Source organism: Leiobunum rupestre, chromosome 3 (assembly GCF_980474605.1).
Source record: "Leiobunum rupestre chromosome 3, qqLeiRupe1.1.hap1, whole genome shotgun sequence".
Classification (NCBI taxonomy): Eukaryota; Metazoa; Arthropoda; class Arachnida; order Opiliones; family Sclerosomatidae; genus Leiobunum; species Leiobunum rupestre.
Window position 1 is genome coordinate 21,572,702 of NC_143386.1, and position 26,458 is coordinate 21,599,159.

A 26,458-nucleotide genomic window follows, 5' to 3' on the forward strand; every position below is an offset into this window, starting at 1 on the left:
CTTAAACTACTGAGCACCAGATAGTCAATTCCCCTCTCTTTGATGGCCGAATTACTACCACGCTATGTAGATGACAATAAATACGACCCGTAACGCATTTTTTATGTGAAAATTCAATATAAATACCTTCAGAAACGAAATAAATGTTTATAATAGCTCATTTTGAGATCCACCCGGCCACCTGAATTAATGGCTTCAAAAGTCGTATGATGACTTAGGCCTAAGGTGGTGCCTTGGGTATTAGCCTAGCTGATTATTATTATTATTATTATTATTATTATTATTATTGATCATTTTTGAAAACGTTATAATTGTTAATAAGCCTTGGCTTCTAGTAATCAATTAAAAGATTAATAAATTAATAAATTCGATTGTGGGTGTATGAGACTCAAAACGCGAAGAAATTAGGCGTAATCTTGGCGTTTTAGCTTCACGTTTTTATTTTCCCGCTTAATATCGTTTTCCCTCTCAATTTAGAAAAATGAGAATCAATTTATTTGAAATTTAAAGTCTTGAATGGATTCTCACGGCCTTTTTTTAAATGGGACCAAGGCTTCCGAAATTAGAATTGAGGACTAGAAGCAGTTGCTTTTTTTGTGGAACTGATACGAGCCAGTTGCTGCTGGTTTTCGCAAATGGAAGTTTGTTTGTTAAATGAAACCCTTCCATTTATTTAGGCTTATCTATTTTGCGAAAAATCCATTTATTTATTATTATTGAAGATGAAAGGACAAGGATATTGTCAAAGATTTTCTTTTTATGCTTTATGTGAACCAATTTCGTTTATAAAATACAGGTAACAAAATGAAATTTAAAAAACAATTATTGGAGCGTAGTTCTCACTGCAGCGAATCGTTGGAAAAGCGATTGTCTCATCAAAGAGTATAAAAACTACGTAACCTAGAGATATAATGACGGTCGAAAGCAGTAAAGGAAGTTGTAGCATCCGGGGGGGAAGTCACTCAGTGAATTTGCACTTCAAATTTCGGTACCGCAGCGCCACTACGGCAGTTTTAAGTGGCAATCATTTTGATTTAGTTCAACATTCTTGAAAATTCCTTAAGGAATTGGTTACCTTTAGGACTTGGCAACGTTAGAGAACAAACGCCTTATTCTTCACTTTTTGAAAATAAACACCGAAACAACGAATCCACAAATTCTAACTAAAAAAATCACGAAACAGTAACCAATTACTGTCACTTTTTTGAATTGACAGATATTAGACAATTAAATATCCAAAATGCCAAATTTAGCACCTCCGCAACACCGTAACTGCCATTTTTCTCCGGTTTTATTATTTATTGTACTAAATACTGCCGTAGTGGCCCTGCGGTACCGGAATTTGAAGTGCAAATTCACTGAGTGCCTTCCCCCCCCCCGGTTGCTACAACTTCCTTTACTGCTTTCGACCGTCATTATATCTCTAGGTTACGTAGTTTTTATACTCTTTGGTCTCATCGTTAACCGCCATGGGCGCTTGCGTGAAATTGAATTGATAATTAGCCTTTTCAAGTTACATCGAGCCACATATGGCGGCCAACGTAAAAAGCTCATAAACTACTGGATTTTCGTCTGCTAAGCCGAAGATTAGTCATTTTTAAAGTACGAATCGCCTGCTTAACCGATGAAAATAGTGAAAATAAAATTTCGAACTCCCGAAACCGATTTTATACTTTTTAATTTGTATAAATTTACACTGGAGTTTGAATAGGGGAATCTATTATCATTGCCTATGTTATTAAGAAGTCCTGTGCAGGCCTCTAGATAAGGTTTTACATTTTAACGACCTGACGACTTATTTCTGCGCTACTTCTTCACGAAAGATGGCTATCTGATCTAATAAGCGAGTTTCAATAATATCTGACACATGCGCAGTTTGACGAAAAAGCAAATGAAGATGGTACTTGACCTCGTTGGCCTATGACGTCAGCTTAGGCTTCCCTGTATTGTGAAAAGTACCCTCCTAATAGTTATTTTCGATCCGATAGATGGCGGTGCGGTTATTGAAACTCGCTTTTAACTAGAATACATTTGATTTAGAAAAATTGACAAAACCGATTTGCTTTTAAGACTGTTTTCTTTTGACTTTAGATCCAAGATCAGGAAATTATATACGTGTACACTTGGAATGTCAAAGGGCCTGTTGCTACTGTTATAGAGTAATCTGGAGACACGGGGTTGTTTGAAATTTTTCATTGGCTGGCCACCGTAGCTAAGAAACTATTGCCGCAGAATAAAATGTCGTCCAAAAATAGGACTGACGGAATCCCGATTGGTTTTCAAACTGATCATTTTAAATGTTTATGCTATAGTTCCTCATAAATTCAGGTATTTAGATGGTTAAAAGGGATATATGAGGTAAGTTCAGTGGTGGACTGGGTCTAATATTATTGGTTGCCAGGAGACAAAGGGCCCCCAGGATTAACAACTATAACGCTATCATGTTTAAGGGGCCCACTTCATGAACGGTCCATGGGGCCCACTTGCTATCGGGCAGGTTTACCCTATGGCCAGTTCGCCACTGGGTAAGTTAACTCGAGCTAAGTAAGGCTTAATATATAATGGGCACCTTGTTTACAGTACCGTTTTAAGACCTTCGGAGGCCCTAGACACTAAGACCTTTGTAGGCCCTATTTCTATGAAGAAATGTTTTTAAGTTTTCATACTCATAAACTTTCGTAGGCCATGGGCAGAGTGCCTATTGTATAAAACAGCCCGGCATGCTTGTTTAGCGTACCACGGTCACGGTGCGAGCTGAAATCTATTCCATAAACTCACCTTTTTCCCATTTTTACTTTAACCTTTGCTCAGTAGCGGCCCCAGCAAGTTTTTTTGGTGGTGCGAGATCTCATTGCTTTAAACAAGTAAATACAAATATGACTTTGCGCTAATATTAATTTAACACTGGCACCCAAACTTTTTTTTTAATTCAGACTAAATAACTTGTAAATACTGTATAGCACAGCTTTACATTTACAATATTCCTTCTAATATTACTTGTAAACGCTACACAATATCGTGGAATCTTTCAACAATTAGCTTTATTTTTTACTTAATTTTAATTTAAGTGGTTTACATTGAGTAGGAAATAGTACTGCTAGAGCTAGAGTTTAAATCCGCTTGATGTGGGATAATTGTGCTTAAACGAGTGAGATTTTATCATTCGCCGTACTACGAGCTTCGATACCATCGCGAGCTCGTGCTACTGCCTATAGACTGTCTATAGATGGCACCACTGAGTAATGATAACAAAGTATGTAGGTAGATAATTTGCAGAACTTGTGATGTGATACTTTGATTACTAAAGCCGTCTACGTAACTCTAGCAGTATTATTTCAAACTCATTGAGGTAGAACCTGTAGGACGGCTGTGAGACCAGCCCACGTTTCGAGGGAAATGTTTCTTATTTTCTCAGGAGGCATGAGGAATCCTTCGTCACCTTCGTCAGGTAACTCCAGGATGAAGGCGTAAGGCGTCTGCAAAGTGTCGTACACCCAATCCACCGATGAACCAGAACTTTCGTCTGCAAATAAAATCAGCTATAATACTATTTGGACGTCATCTTGGGGGCCAAATTTCCAATTAAAAAAACACTTCATTTTCGTGGTTAAAATTTTATCATATTTTCAAGACAAACATTTGAAGGTCAAGATTGCCATTTTCAAGGTCGAATTTTCCATTTGGACACCTCTTTAAATCAAAACTGGGGCGAAGCACCCTTTGCAATAAGCAAAGTAGAGATTGAACCTACAATAAATTTCTGTCATAGCAAACGATATTTTGTAATTACACTAGTACACTCTTAAAAATAAAGGCGTTATAAAGGTGTTTAAGGGTGTTATAATGGTTTGAAAGGGGTGTGAAAATGGTGTATAGCCTCTTTTTAAGGAATGAAAAAGTCTCCAAAGGGTGTTATAAAGGAGTGCGATAGGTTTAAACACCATTATTACGCCTTTGTGGGAGTTACACTACACCCTTAGGGCAAAAGTAAGGTGATAAAAGAGAATATAATAAAGATGTTTTATCTTACAAAAAAGGTGTTTGGGGACACCTTTAAAAGCGCCCTTGTAAAGGATTACCTCTACACCCTATACTACGAATATCGAAACATAAATGGTATTAAAAGCACCTTTTAGGAAGGGGTAGTTACTCTTTTTATACCGTTAAAAACACCCTTTTGAATATCGAAGTGACACCCATAAATGCTTAGATTACACCGTTTATGTTCTAATTAACACCTTTTAAGATCTGAATTAACACCTCTCGATATCCCAATTAACACCGATTTGCCAAAGTGTTAATACGCCTTTTTAAGAGTAAATCACACCTTTAAGAGTGTAAATAAGCCCTTTTGTTAGAGTAAAATCACACGTTTAAAAGTGTTAATACTCCTTTTTTAAGAATTAAATAGCACCTTTTGAGGTGTTAATAGACCCTTTTGTTAGAGTTAAATAACACCTTTTAAAGTGTTAATACGCCCTTTTTAAGAGTTAAATAGCATCTTTAAAGGTGTTAATAGGCCCTTTTGTTAGAGTTAAATAACGCCTTTAAAAGTGTTAATACGCCCTTTTAAGGAGTTAAATAGCATCTTTAAAGGTGTTAATAAGCCCTTTTTAAGAGTTAAATAACACTTTTGAAAGTGTTAATGCACCCTTTTTAAGAGTTAAATCACACCTTTAAACGTGATAATACGCCCATTTGTAGAGTTAAATCACACATTTAATACTACGCGTTTAAGCACATCGTTAACTAGGGATTTTTCATATTTATTTATTAACTAAAACATGATGTAATTGTTACCATTTTACACGGTTAGGTGTAGTTAATCAGAATAAGGGGTTTTCTAGAAAGATAACGTTTCTGTCAAAAATGAATTAAATGACAATCAAAAATCGAATAATTGCACATATCTAGCTTTATAATGTGCATATTCATTAACGCATACTGAGCCAAAATGTTTAATTGAGTGTTTAAAATATATGTATTTTATTTAAATATATATATTTTGTAAATATTTGTGAATAATTATCTGTTTTTAAATGTTATTGGAATTTCAATTTATTTATTGTTTAATTTGCTTATTGGTATAAGCAAGAAGTGTTAAAACTTCATTAAAATGCGAATTAAAGAAGAAATAATGACCATTAAATATCGTGTTTTTGATTGATAGTGACCCCTATTATCACGTTAAGTCGAAAGTTTCTGTCCAGCCTGGGCCTTAAGCCCCATTTTCATGCTCGCTGGTAGCGGGTAAAAATCGACAAAATCCGCTTCCGCTACACACTTTTCAGTTTCCGCGTCGATCTGTTTCAAACAGATATTTTAGCTTTATTTTCACGCTTACGAGTGGCGGAAGCGAATTTTTACGATTTTTATCCGCTATCAGCGAGCATGAAAATGGGGCTTTAGTGTCAATTTTTTAGTTCTACAACGCCTGGGCCAATGAAATGATCCACAACCCCAAATTTCCCAATTGCGCAAAGCGTATCAACAGAATTTTATATAACAGAGCTGTTCCGAGATGATCAGCCATTACGCCTAAAGTAATTAATATCTTCATCGAGGGTGATTAGTTAAATAAAATACGATAAAGATATTTTTTCGTGCTTATGCTATCAATAAGTTTTTTATACATATTTTATCTCTCCGTCATTCGGTTTTTTAACAGATAAGAATCCTTTTTTACACGTTTGGTTTTCGGTATAAAACACCCGGGCATTATTGTTCTTTGTCGCAGTGTTATTTACGCCTTAGGTGTAGCCGGTTCGTTGAAGTATTGCTTTAGTAATACTGACATTTTTAAAAATTGTCTCGATCACGGCAAGTGCTGTAAACTTTAACAACTTTTTCGAATTAGTTTAATTGAGACCATGTGAAATGAAAAATTATATATTAATTTTAAAAGAAATAACAATTTGTATTCAACTACACTAGTTTTTGTGTTTTCACTGTTTCTATTGGTAAAATAGTATTTATTAGAAACACAATTTCTTTAACAATCTTTCAAGGGTGTTTTTCAAACCAATAAAAGGTGTTATTGAACACTTTAATACGGCATACTAAAACCATTGCAATTGTTAGTGAGCTATTAGGTGCAATGTACATTTTAAAAGGTCATTTAAACAGATTTATATGTTAATTTATTTATTAAAGGTGTGATTTTACTCTGTAAGGGGCATATTTACACCTTTAAAACAGTGATTTTACTCCTTAAATAGGCATATTTATCAATCTAAAGGTGTGACTAAAGTCTTACCAGCTGCAACTAAACTGTTTTAAAGTGTGCATTTACGCCATTGAAAGTGTGATTTTACTCTTTAAAAAGCCGTATTTACACCTGTAGATGTTATTTATCTCTTACCAAGTGCAATTTATCTGTTTTAAAGTGAGCATTTACACCTTTAAAAGAGTGATTTTACTTTTTAAAAGAACCTAATTACACCTCTGTAGGTGCGATTCAAATCTTATCAAGTGCAATTTTTATCTTTTAAAATGCGCATCTACGCCTTTTAAAGTGTGTAAATTTTTTATTTAAAGGTGTTCTATAACTCTTTAAAAGGGTTTTGAACTCCTTTTAAGGCATGATTTAATGGTCAAAGGTGCAAAATGACTCTTTAAAGGTGTATTTTCGTATCCCAAAAGGGTGTACATTAAGTATTTGGAAGGTGTCATATTTGTGGCGAAGAAAAAGGTGTTATGAAGCACCCGTATTTTTAAGAGTGTACCATCTCTATATTAACGAAAGACAGTTTCTAGAAATAAAGTCTAAATAATCTAGAGATGGTGCCACCTAGGAGCACCAAACACCGCAAGCCACACAAGGAGAATGCAACCCGTCAAAAGTGGTGGATTTTCTTGTGTACATTTTTCAGGGGCTAGACGATTTAGCACCTGCTGCCGTCGGAAGGGGAAAATTCGGAAATTGTCTTCCCCCCGCCTGTAAAACGTTCAGCGTAAAGGCTCGTGACGCTCGTCCAATGAAATTCGTACACAACCCTTCGTTAGCGTGTTTAAAGGCTAGCTGCGTTCTCCTTGTGTTTGTTGCTGCTAGGTGCCACGGTAGCGGGTTGACGTCATGATCTTGAAATGACAAGAAAGGTTAATTGATATCAGCACTGATTACTTACAAATGGTGGAAAAAATCGACCCAACTGTGTACTTCGTTCCAAAAGGATTAAACAAAGCGTTGGCACCCGTTTCGGCAAGCTTTTTCTGAAAATAGGTAATTATTAAGATAGCATTATTGTCATAAGTAACAGAACAATCTAAAAGACAATTGAGTAAATATTTTACAGTATCTTTTCTTGAGTCTATCGCGTTTGCCCGTTTGGTGATACTGTAATTGTACAACACCTAATACACGCCAGCATTGAGGGAATGTTCGGGAAACGTTGCATCCAACCGGTTTCATTTCTACGGATATTCTTATATACTTCTGGTACTACCATATTCTCAAACTAACTTTGATGTAATATAATTAACCCTTCTATAAATTCCCATAATTTCATTGGCCAATACTTTACAACGGCTATACATAGGTACCAAAGGCGGCGTAAGGGGGGGAGGGGGGCGGTCCGCCCCGGGTGCCAGGGTAGCTGGGGTGCCATTTACCTGTCAAAAAGTTCAGTTGGGTGGCGGGCCACAGCTAGACCGGGGTGGGCTAGGAGGCCGCCCCGCCGACGGAACATTTCCGCCCCGGGGATCCAGCCATCTTAACCCATACCAAAATAGGAGTCTTGTTTAAGAATGAAATAAGGATGCATTTGGATGACGTCTTATTTAACAAATAAATAAGTCAGCAAAAAATATCGTTACCCAAATTTATTTGTTACGTTTAAATATAACTTAATCAAGACTTATGTTAACCTAATAAATTTAATGAATTTGGGAGTAAATGTCTCACTTAAATAAGATTTAATTAAATTCTAAAAATGTCTTATTTTGACAGCATCAATTTCGTTTAGATGAAATTGAAATATCAGTTTATTTGAGACTGCAATAAATGTAATTTTAAGGTTAAATACAGCCTTAAAATTAAAAACATGAAGGCTCTTCAATTAGGTTTAATACTGCAGCCTTATTAACCACTAAAAATAAAAAACAAATACTGGGTATAATATTATCATTTGAAATATAAAATAGTTTTCAAAAAGCATTAACAATACAAAGTTTTACTAAATTAGAGGAGCAAGAACACTAACTGAACTCTTATATTTGTTTCATTTTTCCAGTTATAATTCTGTTTAAATGAAGTCTTAATAAGTTTTAAATAAAATCTATAATGAAAGTAAATTCAATATAATATGTATATCTGAAACATTAAGTTTAAAATAACTTAAATCAGTGGCGGCGCCAGGACGTTTTTATTAGTAGATTAATAATTTTTATCAGTTATGGGGCCCCTTTTATGTTTTATAGGGAATATAATCCCCAACAAATTAAGAAATTCAATCCTCAATCAACCACTAAGGAGCATGTATCAGAATTTGTAGCCCGGTGTACCGGTAAGATTGAAACCACACCACCGGAGGTCTATCATCAGAATGCCCTACGCCAGCGTCTACAAGTCCGGACAGGTGACAAAACCAGCATGGGCAGTAGAACCCAACTACTGATGGTCGCACCCTTGACGCAAGCCGTTCAACCCAGCAGAAGGTGCAGCAATGGTTCGACGAGCTCGCCACTTCGCACACAGCAGTGGGATTAAGAGCGGATGCTGTAGCAACGCCGGCCGACACCCTACCTATGAAGGAAGAGAGTCAAACCCTTTGGAAAGAGCTCCTTAAGGGGAACGACGAGCACACAGCAGCCCAAGTAACCCAACACAGCTGGCACCGGAGATCCCGGTGTGGCTCCAAAAAGCCGGGAAACAGGACCGCCGTGCCCGCATTTGGAGGCCCGCCGCCCCACAGCAGGCTACCCAATCTGCCGAGGCGGCCAGTTTGCCTGGACCCTCTCCGTTATCATGAGCCGAAGATCAGTATCCACCCCAAACCTGACCGAAGTCGGAGGTGGTGATAGGATCATTTGAACGGAGCTAACATCTCCCAGTGCGCCACCGCCTTTATGGGTTACAAGAGCCGGACCCCGACTCCCCGGTAAAGCCACCAGTTATTGCACACTCCGACCCCTAAGGAGCACCGAGAATGTCAAGATCGAGAATGTAATAATAATAAAGTGTCATTACAAATTTCAGATACGGGGTCCCTAAAGTCGATTTGTGGGCCTCTAATTAAATGAAAATAAGCTACTGCCTGCCGAACGTACCCACTGCGCAGCCACTGCCTTTAATTCGACTGAAAAAAGGTCTAAATACCTTAGATAAAACATAAAATGTGCAGTGTAAGTTATCCTTATTTAGAATAAAATTTGAGGCTCAAATTACACTTATTTCATTCTTAAATGATCCTGATTTTTAGTAAACATTCCGTTTTACTCAAGTCCTAAATAACATTTAAAATAGTACTGTCAAAAAAGTATATTCAGTATTAAATAAATCAGAAAAGTTAAGCTTAAAAATGGTCTTGAATTAGGTTTACAATACAGCATTTTTATAATTTAATTGAAGGCTCAAATAAGACTTATTTTATTCTTAAAAGTGTCTGAGGTTTAAGTACACATTCGGTTTTATTCAAGTCTTAAATAAGATTTGAAATGGTACTGTAGTAAAAGCTTATTCAGTATAAAATAAATCTCAAAAGCTAAGCTTAAAACAAGTCTTGAATTAAGTTAAAAAATGTCTAATTACACTCGATGAAAACTAAATCACGCAGTGTAACTTATTGTTATTCCAACTTTAGTAAATTCTTAATTTAAGATATACAATATAATATAAATTACATTGGTCGTAAGTTTCGTAACCAATATTAATATTGTTGGTTGTTGGAATCGAAATTTCGTTTCTGAATTAAACATTACATTAAAGTTCCGTCAAATCTATCTTTTATCAACTTTAATTCCCTTCGATTATGTTGCATGGTTCGCCCTTACCAAAACAGGAGACTTATTTTAGGCTGTAATAAGAATCAAATGGGATTTAAGAAAGAATGTAGTCTGAAAATAAAATTTCAACAAGTTATATTTTCAAATACCAATTTTGACACTCAAAAAGACTTAATTAGCTCTTTGTTTGTTTTAAATCAAGGGTAAAAGAAGACTTGTATAAGACTGGAAGAGGAGTATTTTAGGCGAGGGGTAAGACACTCTGCGAACTCGGTGTACACTGCCGTATCTTTGACAGTGCTAAATGGAACTCGCGATCTCTTGAAAATATGTACCTTTAACAGTGCTAAATGCACGAAATCGGTTTACAGATTATATGAGACTGTCTTACCCCTCGATTTTAGAAATACATAAATCTTAAGAACGAACATATAAACAAATCTTGAATTCGTTTCAAAAGTAAACTTAGGAACCTGGATGAAATAAATATATATAGTGTAAAATATCCTTATTTTAAACTTAAATAAGATTGGCATTACAGCGTTTTTAAAAATAAATTTAAAACTCAAATAAGACTTAAACATAAATCTCAAAAGATAAGATATGAAAGAGCCTTGAATTAGATTTAAAAATACAGCCTTAATAACATAAATTAAATACAAAAATGGAATGTAAAATATCCTTACTTAAACCTTGAAATATACTTTATATAAGATTGGCAGTACATTGTGTATAAAACTAACTTTGACGCTCAATTAATGAATTTAACAAAATGTTTCTCTTGGCACTTTCAACAAAAGTTGTTGGTTACAGCAATAGGCGCTAGTATAAAGTCGGATATGCTTGCTGAACTTGTTAAAATGGGACGACGAAATAGTACAGTTAAAGCCTATGGATGAATTCATAGGCTCTTTGGTGGGGAAGCTAATGGAAGCATAGTGGAAGGTAGTTTTTCCCATCAAAACAAGAAGGCCATTTTACTTTATAATATCGCCTATTGTTCTTCATTTTATGCCTTAGGATTTTCGTTAAGCTCTCGTGGCATAGACAAGGGGGGCTTCCGAGTCCCAACCCCCTTTGGGCATACCTTTGACTTAACTTAATGTTCATACCCTTTTTTACACCTATGAACCTTTACATTTATTGCATTTGCGTAAACCGTTTTGTGGGTAAATTCAAACCATTTATGATTTATTATTTAAAAGCAAAAATTGTAAAGCCGAAACGGTTTTCTTTCTAACCTAAAAAAAAATTCATAATGGACTTAACAATTTCTTATTGGTATAAATTAGCTCTAAATCGCGCAACTTAGTTCGTTCCTAGAAAACCGATTAATTTCAAGAAATTATTATTTGAATGTTTATTCGTATACACAGTGCCCCATACACAATTTGGTATAAAATCCAATAGTTTTTTATTTTATACTAAGGAATTCGAAACCAAAATATTAGTATTGTTTCCTTTAGGTTTATCGCTAAATAAGAAGATCAACGGCTTGAAGAGTGTGGTTTTATTGGCTCTATGTCCATTTTAATGTAGATTCTAAATGAGTATCGAATTTAGTAGGAAATAAATGTGCTTACAAGCCGTCAACATACACATTTATGGATTTGAAGCTAATATCTTGAAACATAATAAATTAAATTATTGTTTAAATGAAGGCCAGATTTGCTGTCATTTTTGCAATGTTAATTGAGACTAAAATATGCATTAGTTTTGCAGTTAAATTTGATCTTACAATGTGCATTATATAAGCAGTTTAAATTGATTCTTTCAAATGCATTTTTTTTCAGTTCAATTTGATCTTACAATGTGCATTATATAAGCAGTTTAAATTGATTCTTTCAAATGCATTTTTTTTCAGTTCAATTTGAAACCACCATATGCATTAGTTTTGCAGTTTAAATTGAGACTAACATATGCATTATTTTTGCAGTTTAAGTTGAGACTAAAATATGCATTGTTTTGCATAGAATTGAGACTAAAATATGCATTGTTTTGCATAGAATTGAGAATAAAATTAATATTATATTTGCAGCTAGTAATAAGTTTAAAATAACCCTAGTAATATACGCTTAAATTTAATCTTAAACATGCCTTCTTTTTCATCTTAAACAAGACTAAATTTTGAGGGGAAATATCAGACTTCAATTTAACTGAAATTAACCGTTATTAGGAGTCTTAAATAAGACTATCCCAGAGCTGAAATAAATCTTAAATTAGGTTCTATGTGGCAGTTTCAAAACAGGAATAATAATAATAATCATCAGCTAGGCTAATACCCTTGGCACCACCTTAGGCCTAAGTCATCAAGCGACTTTCAAAGCCATTAATTCCGGTGGCCGGGTTACAATGCGTAGGAGGGTGGTGGCAAGCCCTGAATGCCACGCGAGCCAACAGCTCCCAACACTAAATATTACCGTTAACCTCGACCAGGTTTTATGAAAGGGGAAACCGAAGAACCCGGGGAAAACCCCTTAAACCAAGTTTTAATTTTGCTAACTGGTTTGAAACTTAAACAAACCAAAATATAGCAATCTTAAATAAGTCTCGATTTTCACTCCAAATATGAATGTGTTAACTCTGAAGCCAGGATATATTTGGCAGCTTAAAAGGAGTCTGTTTTTATACTAAAAATTGCAACTTCGCTTTTGGTAAAGGTATTCACAAATAATTGAATTTTAAATCTAAGACTTAATAAAAACTTAATTATGGATGTATTTGGGAATGTGGCAGATTTAAAAACGTCTTAGCGAAGTTTGTTTAAACAAACTTATTTAATACTTAAATTCATATATATCGTGCAACCGAATGTAAATCTAAATTTAGAATAAAAGTATGTACGAATTACGTCTGACTTAAGGATGTATTTGGGACTGTGGCAGTCTTTTTTAAGATCAACAAATACAGTTTTAATTTTCGTAAGGGAAACCACCACTGATAGGTACAGTGGGATTCACTACGTGAATTGAGTATATTTAAAAATATAACGATATTATTAGGAATATTTACACAATCAATGAAAAAAACATACTTCACTGTAAGCAATGGTTTGTTTAAAAAAATAACCAATAAATGAGTACATTTTGGCACTAATATATATTTAACGTAGCAACTAGACTTACAGGTTTGTCTGTGAAATGAGAAAACTATTTTCTAACTTTATACTGTTTTACCAATGACCATGTTGAAACGATCTGCATCTTTATGGTGGCCCTTAATGGGTCAGAGTGTGCAATAACTGGTGGCTTTAACGAGAAGTCGGGGTCCGGCTCTTGTAACCCATAATGGTGGTGGCGCACTGGGATATGTTAGCTCTGATCAAATGGTCCTATCTCCACCTCCGACTTCGGTCAGGTATGGGCTGGAAACTAAGCTTCAGCTCAGGCTAACGGAGAGGGTCCAGGACAACTGGCTGCCTCGGCAGATTGGGTAGCCTGCTGTGGGGCGGCGGGTCTCCGTATGAGGGGCAGTGGTCATGTTTCCCGGCCTTTTGGAGCACCCCGGGATCTCCAGTGCCTGCTGTGCCCCTTTAGGAGCTCTTTCTGAAGGGTATGGCTATCTACCTACGTAGGTAGGGTGTCAGCTGGAGGTGCTATAGCATCCACTCTCTATCCCACAGCTGTGCGCGAAGGGAAAGTTGGTCGCCTCATTGCTGCGCCTTTTGTCGGTATGAGTGGCTTGCGTCGAGGGTGAGGCCATCAGTAGTAGGGTACTACTAGTCATGCTGGTTTTGTTACCTGTCCGTGCTTTTGGACGCTGGCGTAGGGCATTCTGATGGGACCACTGGTGTAGTAAGCTGTTTGATCGCTTGGAGCACCGGTATATCAATTTCTGACGACATGCATCCTCAGGGTCGAATTTTTCACCCACAAGAGTGGACGGGAGAGAAAACGTCACCAGCAAGCGCTTCAATCGAGTCGGAAGACATCAGTTGTAAGTAACCAATGATATAATGGGCTGATTCGATTTTTTCAAAGGGGGAGGGTGCTTACAGTTAGAGCATGAGGGTGATTGGCAGCAACACTAAAAATCTTCTCAACATAGTCATTCTCCCAAAGAAGAAGGCTTCGAGCTTAGAAAAGATAGCGCCATCTACTGTAATACCTGTTAACTAAATGTGTGAAGAAATAGCAGACGACTTTTCAATATGAATGTTTTTTAACTGAAACTTTTCGCTTTTAAGCCGCGTTCACAAAGACGTTAAAAATGGTAAATAGCTGAAGTTGAAAGCGTAAGGTAGAAGACGAAGTTAGAAATCAGCGGTTCATAAACCCGCCGAAAGTCTAAAGGGGAAAGAAATCTACTCAAGACGAGAGGGAAATCGGCGGTCAACCCGTATCTACTCCAGTTTGATATTTCGACCTTCGGCTGAAAATCGCGTGCCAGTTTTGGCCAATAGAGAAGCTGTTATGACGTCGTGTCGGTCATGTGATACACAAACACTGGTTTTCTCGAGAAAGAGTGGAGTCCGAGGCCCGAGGGAACGAAAGACTTTGTTTACCTCGTGGTTTCGGTGCGCTATGGCTGCCACCAATAAAACTGTGTTAGCGTGAGTAAAGGAATTCTTTGTGAACTGCTGACCTTGTGCAGAAGGAGAAAGAGAAAGGCTGAAGTCGGATGACCCCGCCGAAAGCTGAAAGCTCTTCCCCCTTTTACTTTAGAATTATCCTCAACAAAACGTCTTTGTGAACGCGGCTTTATATCTCAGAGGGTAGGCGGCGATACTTCTAACAAAAGATTAAACTACGCACGAAGCTTATAATGACGTAACAATCGTTATAGAAATTTTTGGATGATCCTATTGAACTAAATTGAAACGTTTTCTTACCAGATTTGGATGGTTGGCTGCCGGTGTCTCCGTGTATCCGTAAGGGAACATCCAAAGTTGGGAGAAACTGTGAAGCGAAGTGTACATTTTCAGTCTGCTTCCAAGGGTGTTTAAGGTGAAATCTTTAATTGCTCGCGTCTCCTTCTCAGAAAAAGTGAAATCTCCGCAATAGCCATCCGTGCAAGGATTGTGACTCGACCCTAATTCTGCATTGCAGCGAGAAAATAATAATAAAATGAGAAACGTGATTCGCGAGTCGCGACCGGAAACTATTGCTACGCCCTCCTTTGGTTGCGGTCGAAAACTAGATAGGTAGCGTATGAGCATTGAGCAAACGCTATTAGCGTTTGGCGGCCACTAGCGTTAGGACCTTTCATGGTTCGCGAATTACAGGGTTATGATGGATGAAATAGAAGCTCTATTAAGTACATATTTGCACTTTTTTATAATTCCACAATTGCAGAGGCTAGATCGTAGTCGTTACCTACTAAGATCGTAATGCCGCAGCGCCACCTAGTCTCGTTTCGGTCGCGAATATAAAAATTGGTATAACACTGAGCAATATTAGGAACAGATAACTTCCCACTCCCTACTAGTCCTGTTGAAATCGTTTCAATTTTCAATAAGCCTTTTCTACTACGTAAAAAAGTCATTAAAAATGTAGTGGGGAAAATTTCTGGGGCATCAATAGCTTACAGATTTTATGTGTCACAGTGCCGTAACTAGCTTTTCTGGAGCCCTGTGCAAAGGTCAACTTTTTGGCCACTTATTATTATGGGCAAATTACTAAGACAATCACAGAACGAATTGTGCAATGAAAATAATAAAGATCTAAAATTTTATGGCACAAGTTGATGTTTGACGGTGAGAATAATGATGGTTCTATGCATACATATTTTAAATAGTAATGTCATTTTAACCGAGCTCCAGGTCATTTGGCATCTATAAATATTTACATTTACTATTTTATTGCCCTTTATGGATATTTACTGAATTTAGTAAATATTAAAAGTTTATTGGCCGAGCGAGTGAGGTGTTAGGCTTAAATAATATTCATAATTGATTTTCAAGGGCCACACCGATGTTTAAAAATATCTCTTTAAAAATTCAGTAACTCCTCTTGAGTATTTTCGCACTTTTTCAGACTATTTCCAAAAGGAAACCTGAAGAGCAGATCACATCCTTGATTATTAGGACACCCTCACGTGACTAAATCATGATTAAATATAGTTAAAATCAAATCTTTAGCTTTGGCTGTACAAACAATGAAAATTATTAATACAATATTAAATTTTAAAGTAAAGAGGAAAAGGACACCTGCAACAGAGTGAGCTGCATCTCGGGGAACCTCTAAAACTCAAACGACAGCGTTCCACTTTAATAGCCATCGTGAGTTCCGTTCATTCAGTTTGCTTAAAGTCCATTGACATTTTTAGCATAGAAAAAATCCAAGATAACCATCAGCCGCGTAGAAATTGAATTTCACGGATTTAGTAATAAATGCGGCGAATTTTCAATTATTTTACTAGATCAAAGATAACTTTTTTGTTCGGAAATCGGGTCCTAGGCATAGATCGAATTACAATTTTTAAGGGGGAAAGACGACTTTAAAGGGGTAATATTCATCCGAGGTAAAGTGGTGATGGCGTTATTTGTTAGTAGATAGCGCTCTGATAGCAGTATGACGCCATAATTTTGATTTTCACGATTGGTTGAAAGTTTTCAGTTTTTAGTGGAGAACGGTTTTGTCGAGACTTAAAATACAAAATTATCTTCCCTGATTGGATAGTTTAAAATCGTATTATAGTGCCATCTATGACGGAGAGTGTTAACTTCTGTTAAAATTAATTGTTTATTTAAATTACAAAAATTCTATATTTTTAATAAGAATTTTAAGTACTATAATTTAGTAATTAATTAATAACTTTTTAAAAAAGTTTATTTTTCATAAACTTTATAGTGTCGCCATCTACCTCAAACATTATTAAATAGGAAGGTACCTCGAGTGGATTTAGCCCCTTTTTGCATGCTTCTATTTAGGCAATATGTGAATGCGTCTATAGTAGCGTACCTACAGTTTTTTGGCACTCTCACCCATAATACACCTGAAATGATAAGGGCCCTGTAACTTCAAGGGCCTGCTGTACCGTCGCTACACCACTGCCTAGGCCCTGTCCTAACAAATCAATCGGGTACCCAGTTACCGCTAGTTAACAAAACATAAAAAATACGACGATTAAGAGAAGTTTAATTGAATCAAAGGAAATAATCAAAGGCTTAATTATGTTTAATGCAGCTCTAGCCGAATTTACTGTTTTACCTGAACATTGTGAGTCGAAAATTACATGATATGTAATTGATCGCTTTAAAAGGAATATAATCTTAGGTATTTAGTGTGGAACACCAACATTTTCAACGTTGCCCGCTTCCTCTTATGGGTTTAGATATTTTGGAGCTACTTCTTCCATAAATAACGCGTTGAGGATATATTCCCTTTCAAATATTTGACAATGTTTGAATTTTCAATTTGGTCTCAAAACATTTAGCTTCAATATCCCGCTACTATAGGGCCCTAAGTTGCCCAGTTGATTTTCAGTGACGGCTAAATTTGTAATTTGAAAGGCGACCCAAAAATTTAACTAACATTTAAAACTTTAAAATTCCCTTAAAATAATTGAAATGCAGACGGTGACTCACCATATTAAGCTTTAAGAATAATAAAAATGAGGGGGCCTACTTATTTACAAATAATTTGGCGACATTACAGCTTCGAAAAAATAATTTTAAATATTTCTTTTTAACGTCGCACCCGCCTAGCTACGGCACTGATAACTCGTGTTAATTCGTGGAGAGTTGTCAGTCCTTAACCATGTTGTCATTGGCGAAAAAGCGTTCGGAGCAGTTTTTGGAACATTTTTAAGTAGAGGCATAAGTTAAAAATCATGTTTCATAAGTGTGTTAGTTAGTTAGTCGAATTAATGTGTGGGGTAGAATGGACTCTACAAACAAGCGCTTCAAGGAATCAAAATACGCAACTTAGAAACACATAAACATCTCTTTGAACGCGTCCCCATAACGACGAGGCGAAGAGTGCGTATTAGAACGACATACTGGAAATAGATGTGGGTAAAACATAATTATAAACTTATGTTTGTAATTCAATTTTCTTTTTCAATAATCAATTAAGCTATAGGGTCATTCCATGTGTAATCGACCAGTGATGCCACCATGGGTCAACCGATTTTGACGAAACCTACTACACCTTTTGAGGGGTCCAAAATAATAACCTTTGGAAAACATGAGTGAGTTTTATTTATTCGTTTTTGATTTATAGTACTTTGAAAAAAGCCTGAATTTTGAATTTCGACAAAGTGTTTTTTGATAGCTTTAGAATTATTTTTATATGTTAACTATGCTTAGAGCTACAATCGTAAAATTTTACATTGGCATACAGAAATGTCAGCCGAACATGATGGCGTTGCGATAAAAAGACTACAATAAGTAGTACTGCCACACTTAACTGCAAAACGCAAAATTTATTTTTTGGGGGGGTTCCTTCGATCACCCATACACAAAAAGGTGGAACATAAATATTTCTAATTAAGACATTTTAAGATAGCTTGTGCCTAGGGCTTTCGAAAAATATATACAGTATTTGTGGTTATATTTAGTACCTTAGGCGAAATTTTGAAAAATAACAATTGTTTTGATTTTTGAATTTTACATTTAATAAGGTACTACGAAATACAAAACATTTATAACTTTTCGAAAAGGTACTTGATCTTTTTCATTTATTGTGATGAAATATTTACATATTTAGTTGACTTTTTGTCAATTAATAGTGGTTGAGCTACTTTGCACAAAATACAGCTTAATGGTACATAGCATGTATCAGTCTTCTTGGGCCACGTCAACCGATTTTGGCGGTCTATTCTCATAAATTTAATTTGGCAGTCCATTTCTTCTGGGCATTTTTCTACAATTACTCCGATGAACCAATTTTGGTTCGGCTGACATTTCTGTACGCCACTGTAAAATTTCACGATTGTAGCTCTAAGCATAGTTAACATATAAAAATAATTCCAAAGCTATCAAAAAACACTTTGTCGAAATTCAAAATTCAGGCTTTTTTTCAAAGTACTATAAATCAAAAACGAATAAATAAAACTCACTCATATTTTACAAAGGTTATTATTTTGGACCCCTCAAAAGGTGTAGTAAGTTTCGTCAAAATCGGTTGACCCATGGTGGCATCACTGGTCGATTACACATGGAATGACCCTATAACCTAAGGTAGCACCTTATGGCCAAGTCATCAAGCGACTTTTAACGCCGGGTTACAATGGCAAACCCTTCATGCCACGCGAGCCAACAGCTCCCTACACTCACTATTACCGTTAGCCCGTATAAGCTTGTATGGCAAGGGGAAACCGAACAACTGGAGGGAAAACCCTTTAACGAGTGGAGACGAGGACTCAGAAATTCTACGCAGAAGCATTTGCTGAGAGTTTTCACCAAATTCCACAAGCTTGGATCGAGCCTGGCTCTACCAGCGTCGAGGCAAAAGGGCTAACCACTCCGTCGCCCCACTCAGCCCATGGAACAATTTCAGATTCTAATTTGGCCACTATTCTAGTTATCAAACGTACAATACGTTCTTACCACAAAAATATGGCGTTTGGAAATTTCTGTTGAGATCCACACCAACGCAATGATCGAACATCTCCCAAGTACTCTTAGACCTGTTTTTCCTCCACATTCTGTTCTACACGGAAATATTCAATTACAACCACAAAATGATAAAATATGTAAGCTTTCGCAACTATAAGTAACAAGTTTCACAACCTTAGAAATGTACAACTTCTAATAGAGAAATCGCTTTTAAATAATTAGATAACACGAAGAAACTGTAAATGTATTCACTTGGAAATGTCTAAGGATCATTTAGCACTGTGCTCGAAAACTAGCGGGCTTCAACTACTTCGTATGCAGTGCAGCATTTACTGAAGGTGGGGTCTTAGGTAGATTTTGGTGGGGCTTATGTAAGGAAAGCATAAAAACTCCAAACTCGCATGTCCCGAAGCTGAGCTGATGTCACGAGAATCCCTTGATTTCATCAGTGTTGGGGGCGTTCTGTTGGTGGGGGCCCATAGGTCAGTGTCTAGTAGGCCTAATCCTAAATCCGGCAATTGTCGTATGTAAGACGTCACGGTTTTTTTCTCCAAACTATTGGCTATCCATCGTCGCTAAGAAAACGGGCCACGGGAAGAAAATGATGGAGACTCACTCGGAAAAAAGACTTAGTCGAAAATGAATTTAAGAAACCTAGATTAGTTTTCACGCTGAAGATCTTAGTGATTTTGTCACGTTCCTCAGGAAAAAGGTGTAGTTTAAAATGTAAAATCACATTTTTAGATGATAAAAAAACACCAAAAAGGGAAGTGCACTTTTATTCGAGACAAGGTTTAATGTCAACTAGGATCCGAATCTAGCTTCGCTCTCGGCTGTAAACCACGCCCGTTTTCTATATAAACTAGCTATTTTATCCGGAGAAATTGCCTGCTCTCCATCCGTTTACCGATACTACCCGTGTCCCATGTGCACTGATACTAAATGGTCCCTGTTAAGGATTCTGTGTTCTACGTCTACCGATACTAAATGGTTCCTGTTTAGGATATTGTGTTCCACGTATATCGATACTAACTAGTTCCTGTAGAATACTATCTGTGTACCATGGGAATTTTTACTAAATGATCGCTGTACGGATATTAACTGGTCCGTGTAATGATACTAACTGTGTTCCACGTATATCGATACTAACTAGTTCCTGTAGAATACTATCTGTGTACCATGGGAATTTTTACTAAATGAACGCTGTACGGATATTAACTGGTCCGTGTAATGATACTAACTGTGTCCCACGAGTACTGATATCCATCCGGATTGACCACTGGTAGAATATAGAAATCGTACTTGCTGAGCAGCTGCGAATTTTCGGTCCTGGTGAGCTGAGATAACAATAGCACTCTGGTTTAAAAATGTCTCGATTAAAAGTAATGCTTTGGATGTCGCACTTGGTCGATGATGTGGAGACAGACTGCCGTAGAAATCCACTCTCGGGCGTGAATTCCACATTCGTACACAATGGCTGGTTTCAGCCCAGCATTATTTCCAGATATCTGAACCATGACCAAACATCATTTTATTGTAAAGAAAATAGTCATTTAACTGTTGGGAAACTGACATTCTCGAGACCATAGACTAGAATCACTGCACTATCCGGTAATCGCAAGGAAAACGGGCAAGCTAGAAGGGTGCCATGAGAGTGGAATCGCTACTAATCCATGCAGGAGTGCGCCATCTATTGAAAAAATTGAAACTTGAAATAGAAGATCCCACTAAGAATTCTGGTGATTCCACTCTAATGGCCGCCTTCTAACTCGTACATCTCACCACAATCTATTTCTGTGGTCGAGACGATCCACGGATATCATGGTGGATATCATGGTGAAATTCTATCCCGGTACGAAAAAGGGGGGGGGGATAAAATGCATGTGCTTCAATCGTCAATCTTATTAAGCCAGGCGCTCACGGCTCTTCGTAACGTCTCTGTTCTACCTTTTATAAGCCTTCTTAATAACGGAGAAAATGCCTTGTGGAAGGCAGGACATTTACTAAACGGAGAGCCAGTGGGTGCCTAGCCTTAGGCCACCAATGTCTTAACATTCTGCCGCAGTAGAAACAAATACACATCTAGTGTTGACTTAACTGATACTCCGCAAATGGTGCGGTTTTCGGAGGTAGTCCCGAGAGACAATTCGGTGACAGATGAAGGCTGCTTCTTAGCCAAATCGCCCAAATACTCTTTTATCTACGTGAATTGTTATTGAAATTAAACTAATTGTAATTAATTAAGTGTAATTTGTCTAAAATCGTAATATTACTTCGTTGTAGTCGTGGTACTCTTCAAGGTTGAAGGTGTGGGGATCTCCATTGTACTTGGAAAATTTCATCTTTTGTTTGTCGATTGCCCTGAAGGTAATTACTTTTTAATTATATCATAAGTAACGTAATAAAGATAAGTATTATATTTCCTATTCTCCCTACGCCTGTTTTTTAACGAAAGTCAGTTTCGCCAATGACATTACAAATCATTACGTGGGTAAGGACTAGGAACTCTCCGCCAGCTCTTACTAGTCTTTGGAAGTGCCATTTAACCGTGACCCAGAAATTGAAAAGATCAGCCAAGGTTTATTGAAATTTAAAACGCTTTCAACAGTAAAAATCGTTTACTTTGGCCAAATATTGATATATAATTAATTCTGAGCACAAAATATACTTTTTTAAATACTCGCTTTGGCGGACTATCATTAACTGGAACGGTTCAGTGTCAATTTATTATAATATATTACTTATGGCTATAACATATATGAAAGGTTTTTTTCCCCATTCAATTACATTTGGATGTCGTTGATTGTAACTTTCATGTTTATATTCTTTTGATGAATGACATCCCGAAGTTTATCTTTCTGCTCTGGACCAATTCGCACTAACGTAGTTCTATTGATTCTGAAAAGTTCGCTCCACACATCAATCTGAAACATTCAAGATCTTAATATCCAAAATATACAGGATTTTTAAATTTGATTAAAAAGTATGTACTCGCATTTAGCTCTTGTCAACAAAATATTCGACAAATTAGGCAGAATTTAACCCTTGTCAACACAATATTCGACAAATTAGGCAGCAATTAACCATTGTCAAAAAATATTCGACAAATTAGGCAGCAATTAACCATTGTCAACAAAATATTCGACAAATTAGGCAGCATTTAGCCCTTGCCAACAAAATATTCGACAGATTAGGCAGCATTTAACCCTTGTCAACAAAATATTCGACAAATTAGGCAGCATTTAGCCCTTGTCAACAAAATAGTCGACAAATTAAGCCTTAATTTACCTTGTGTTCTCGGCAAACGTTCTCAATGTAAGATTTTTCCTCTGTATTGCTCACTCGAATGGCCCAAACTTCGTGTCTATTTGGATAATGAGGAAGATTTTTACTCCAACCATTTTAAAGACACACACACTATGCTCAGTTACATATTAAGAAAGGAAAAAAATATCTAGTACATTTGGCGGAAAGATACTAGAATGAATTTCTGATTAAATCGGCGGCGGGAATTTCGAATTTCGCCTATTTTCTGTTGAATTCCTAAATGTGTCTATGCGTGTTATATTAATTCATTTCAGAAATGTCGATTTCGTAAATTTCAAAGGGATAATTATTTTTAAGCTTCATTACATCGTATTTTATGTATTATGCTTCTAAACAAACATCAAATCGCACGTTTATGTACGTCAACTTGGTTATTTCGACATTACCCGTACTATACTTACCCTGGACTCACTAAACGGAATTAATTTAGGTATGCCTCACTTTTATACAGTACTGAAAATAAATTATTATAACGGTTTTTAAATTCAATGTAATTAATTAATAACCACTTTGAAATATAATCAATAGACGGAATTTTCGCAAATTATATAACGCGCGCAGATATACTTAGAAATACACTCGTTAATAGTCCAAATTCTAAATTCCCGCCGTCGATTTACCGGAAATTCGTTAAAGTATTTTCCCTCCAATTGTTAGCATAGGACACTTTGCTGTTTCTATTTTGAAAATTCGTGCGACAGATTTTCGGAGGAACGTGTTAATTATAACGTGCTACCATGCGTGCATTTAACGCCGTCATGAAATAGAAACGGGAGAGCCCCCTTGTTTTGTAGGGCGCCATCTTCAGCTTACAAGGAGAGTACCCGAGGTGTTAATTGCCGATTTGGTTCAAAGTCGGGGTGAAGTGTAGTACAGCGGCCTCATCGAATTTGATATTAATTTTAGTTGCGCCTGATAGACCTTGTCACGTAGATGTCGAGGGTATTTTTTATTTTGGCCGCAAATGATTATTTAATTGTTTAACTTAATTTTTTAATTTTAAAAATTTCACATTTTCATTGAATTTTATATTAATTTTGGTTGCGCCTGATAGACCTTGTCACGTAGATGCCGAGGGTAATTTTTATTTTGGCCGCAAATGATTATTTAATTGTTTAACTTAATTTTTTAATTTTAAAAATTTCACATTTTCATTGAATTTTATATTAATTTTGGTTGCGCCTGATAGACCTTATCACGTAGACGCCGAGAGTAATTTTTATTTTGGCCGCAAATGATTATTTAATTTTTTAATGTAATTTTAAATTTCTAATTTTTGGGTATTTGCACGTGTTTTGTTGTACTTATTTCCGTCGTGTGTTCGCCGGCAACACAGTTTCGGTGTCCTAATGAATTCCACGTGATATTCCCTTTTTGTATAAAATCAATTACAGTTTTTGTTCATTTTCTCGGTGTTTTCTATTATTGGGCCACTTTGTTTCTGATTGAGATTAAAAGTATATACTTGATGCGTAAGGCTTGGTACTGTCCTCTAGGTCGCGTTATAGATGGCCCATCGCTTTTTTTAGTATGGGGTTGGGGAGGCGCTGCGCGCCCCCAGCGCTTGAGCGAAGCGAGTGCGCGGCGCCGTCAGGCGCCAATACGGGGAGTTTAGTAACGTCTTTTACGTGTTTTGGAAGTAATTATCTTCGTCGGGTTGTCGCCTACACCACGGCTTGTTACTGTTTGTTTAGGTTTCCACTCTACTAACTTTTTAACATTAAGTTAATTAATTTAATTATCATTTTCGACCCAAAAACCAAAGTTTCGTAATCAACGCGTCAAGTGCTACATTCTCCGCCACCCAAAAATACAAAAACACGGTAATTTCCTACAATTAGTACATTTTTAACATTAAGCTAATTAATTTAATTATCATTTGCGGCCCAAAAAAATTAGTTTCGTAATCTACGCGTCAAGTGCTACATTCTCCGCCACCCAAAAATTCAAAAACATGGTAATTCCCTAAAATTAGTACATTTTTAACATTAAGTTAATTAATTTAATTATCATTTGCGGCCCAAAAAAAATTAGTTTCGTAATCTACGCGTCAAGTGCTACATTCTCCGCCACCCACAAATACAAAAACACGGTAATTCCCTAAAATTAGTACATTTTTAACATTAAGTTAATTAATTTAATTATCATTTGCGGCCCAAAAAAAATTAGTTTCGTAATCTACGCGTCAAGTGCTACATTCTCCGCCACCCACAAATACAAAAACACGGTAATTCCCTAAAATTAGTACATTTCTAACATTAAGTTAATTAATTTAATTATCATTTGCGGCCCCAAAAAAAATTAGTTTCGTAATCTACGCGTCAAGTGCTACATTCTCCACCAAAAAAAAACACGAAATTACATGAGGCCGCTGTAGTGCAATTTTGCCCAAAGTCGGGCGTTATGTAGACCTATATGAGATATGAAATTTCTCAAAAGGAGACATTGCACTAACTATTCCATTGGCCATGACAACCGAATTTTTTTTGGATCACTTAAAACAAAAAAATCTCCATTTAAAAAAGCGTGGGATTATTTTGGTTTTAAAAATTTCAAAATCACGAAATTGGTAATTCGGACCACAGTTAGGTAAATTTCATTAAGTTTGGGAAAATTGGAATATTTTTGTGGTAAAATTGTAACAATTTTTGTGTTAAATAAAGAAAAAATCTTATTTTTGTTTTAAGTGGTCAAAAACATTTTCGGTTGCCATGGCCGATCGAATGGTTAATGCAACTCTCCATTTAGGAACTTTCATATCTCATATAGGTCTACATAACGCCCGACTTTGAACAAAATCGGCAAAAAACACCTCGGGTAGTTTCCTTGTTAGTCGAAGTAAAACTCTTTCTTATTTGTGGTTATATTTTTAACAATTTCAATATTTGTTATATACTTAAATAAAACTATATTTCAGATTATATTATAATGCTTACTACGTTACCTGAGTTTAAAAACATTTTACTTGGAAAACTAAAATTTATGGAAAATAGCAGTACACTAGAGTTTCCACCTACTGTAAATTACTATTATACCAGACTAGCGCCGTCTCTAGGTTCGTTGCTGAATCCATGATGGCACCAAGATTCTAGCTTTCGCAGCTTGTTTCCCAGGTTATTTTACATGGTGTTTCAAAAGGTTATGCAAATATTTTACGGAGTTGTAGGGGCTGAGTTGAGAAGTATGCCTGTTTTTTTCCCAATTTTCCTACGATGAGTTAAAAGAGTGCCAGAGAGCTTCAAAGTGTGGCTTTTTAGCCCCTGGAAATAGGATGAAACCAGCGCAAAACCAAGCAGCAGGGACTTTAAATACTGTTTAAGTTATCTTTTTACGCTGGTTACCTTGATTGGTTTACAAAACCCTTTTTTGCCTATCACACGAACCCAAACCTTCGCATTTCCCTGCTGCTTGGTTTTGCGCTTGTTGCAGCCTACTTCCAGGGGCTAGTCTGTTAAAATTGGTAATAATAAACATGGAACTTTATACTCCGTTGAAGGGATAAATTGTATTCAACCAGTAAATGTAACATTTATAACAAAAAAATTGTAATTGCAAAATATTGGAAATAATTGGAATTTACCCTTGATAGTCTTCCGAAGTGCTACACTGATGCGTCATAAATAATAGAATAAATTGCAGTAAGACTTTAGAAACACGAAACTGTGCCATTTTGCATTTACACTTCAT

At 36.3% G+C, this 26,458-nt stretch overlaps 1 protein-coding gene across 1 annotated transcript; it reads right to left on the bottom strand.

The window, feature by feature from the left end:
* Positions 1-2,913: 2,913 nt before the first annotated feature.
* On the bottom strand, positions 2,914-26,458 carry LOC149949802 (zinc carboxypeptidase-like). The gene is made up of 11 exons (XM_090169298.1): positions 26,352-26,458; positions 22,733-22,808; positions 22,232-22,368; positions 21,718-21,805; positions 21,543-21,644; positions 20,848-20,952; positions 20,686-20,781; positions 19,436-19,538; positions 14,774-14,979; positions 7,128-7,212; positions 2,914-3,523 (listed from the first exon to the last, which is right to left on the bottom strand). The coding sequence occupies exons 1-11, from the start codon at positions 26,456-26,458 to the stop codon at positions 3,342-3,344; spliced, it is 1,287 nt and encodes a 428-aa protein (XP_090025424.1). The 3' UTR covers positions 2,914-3,341.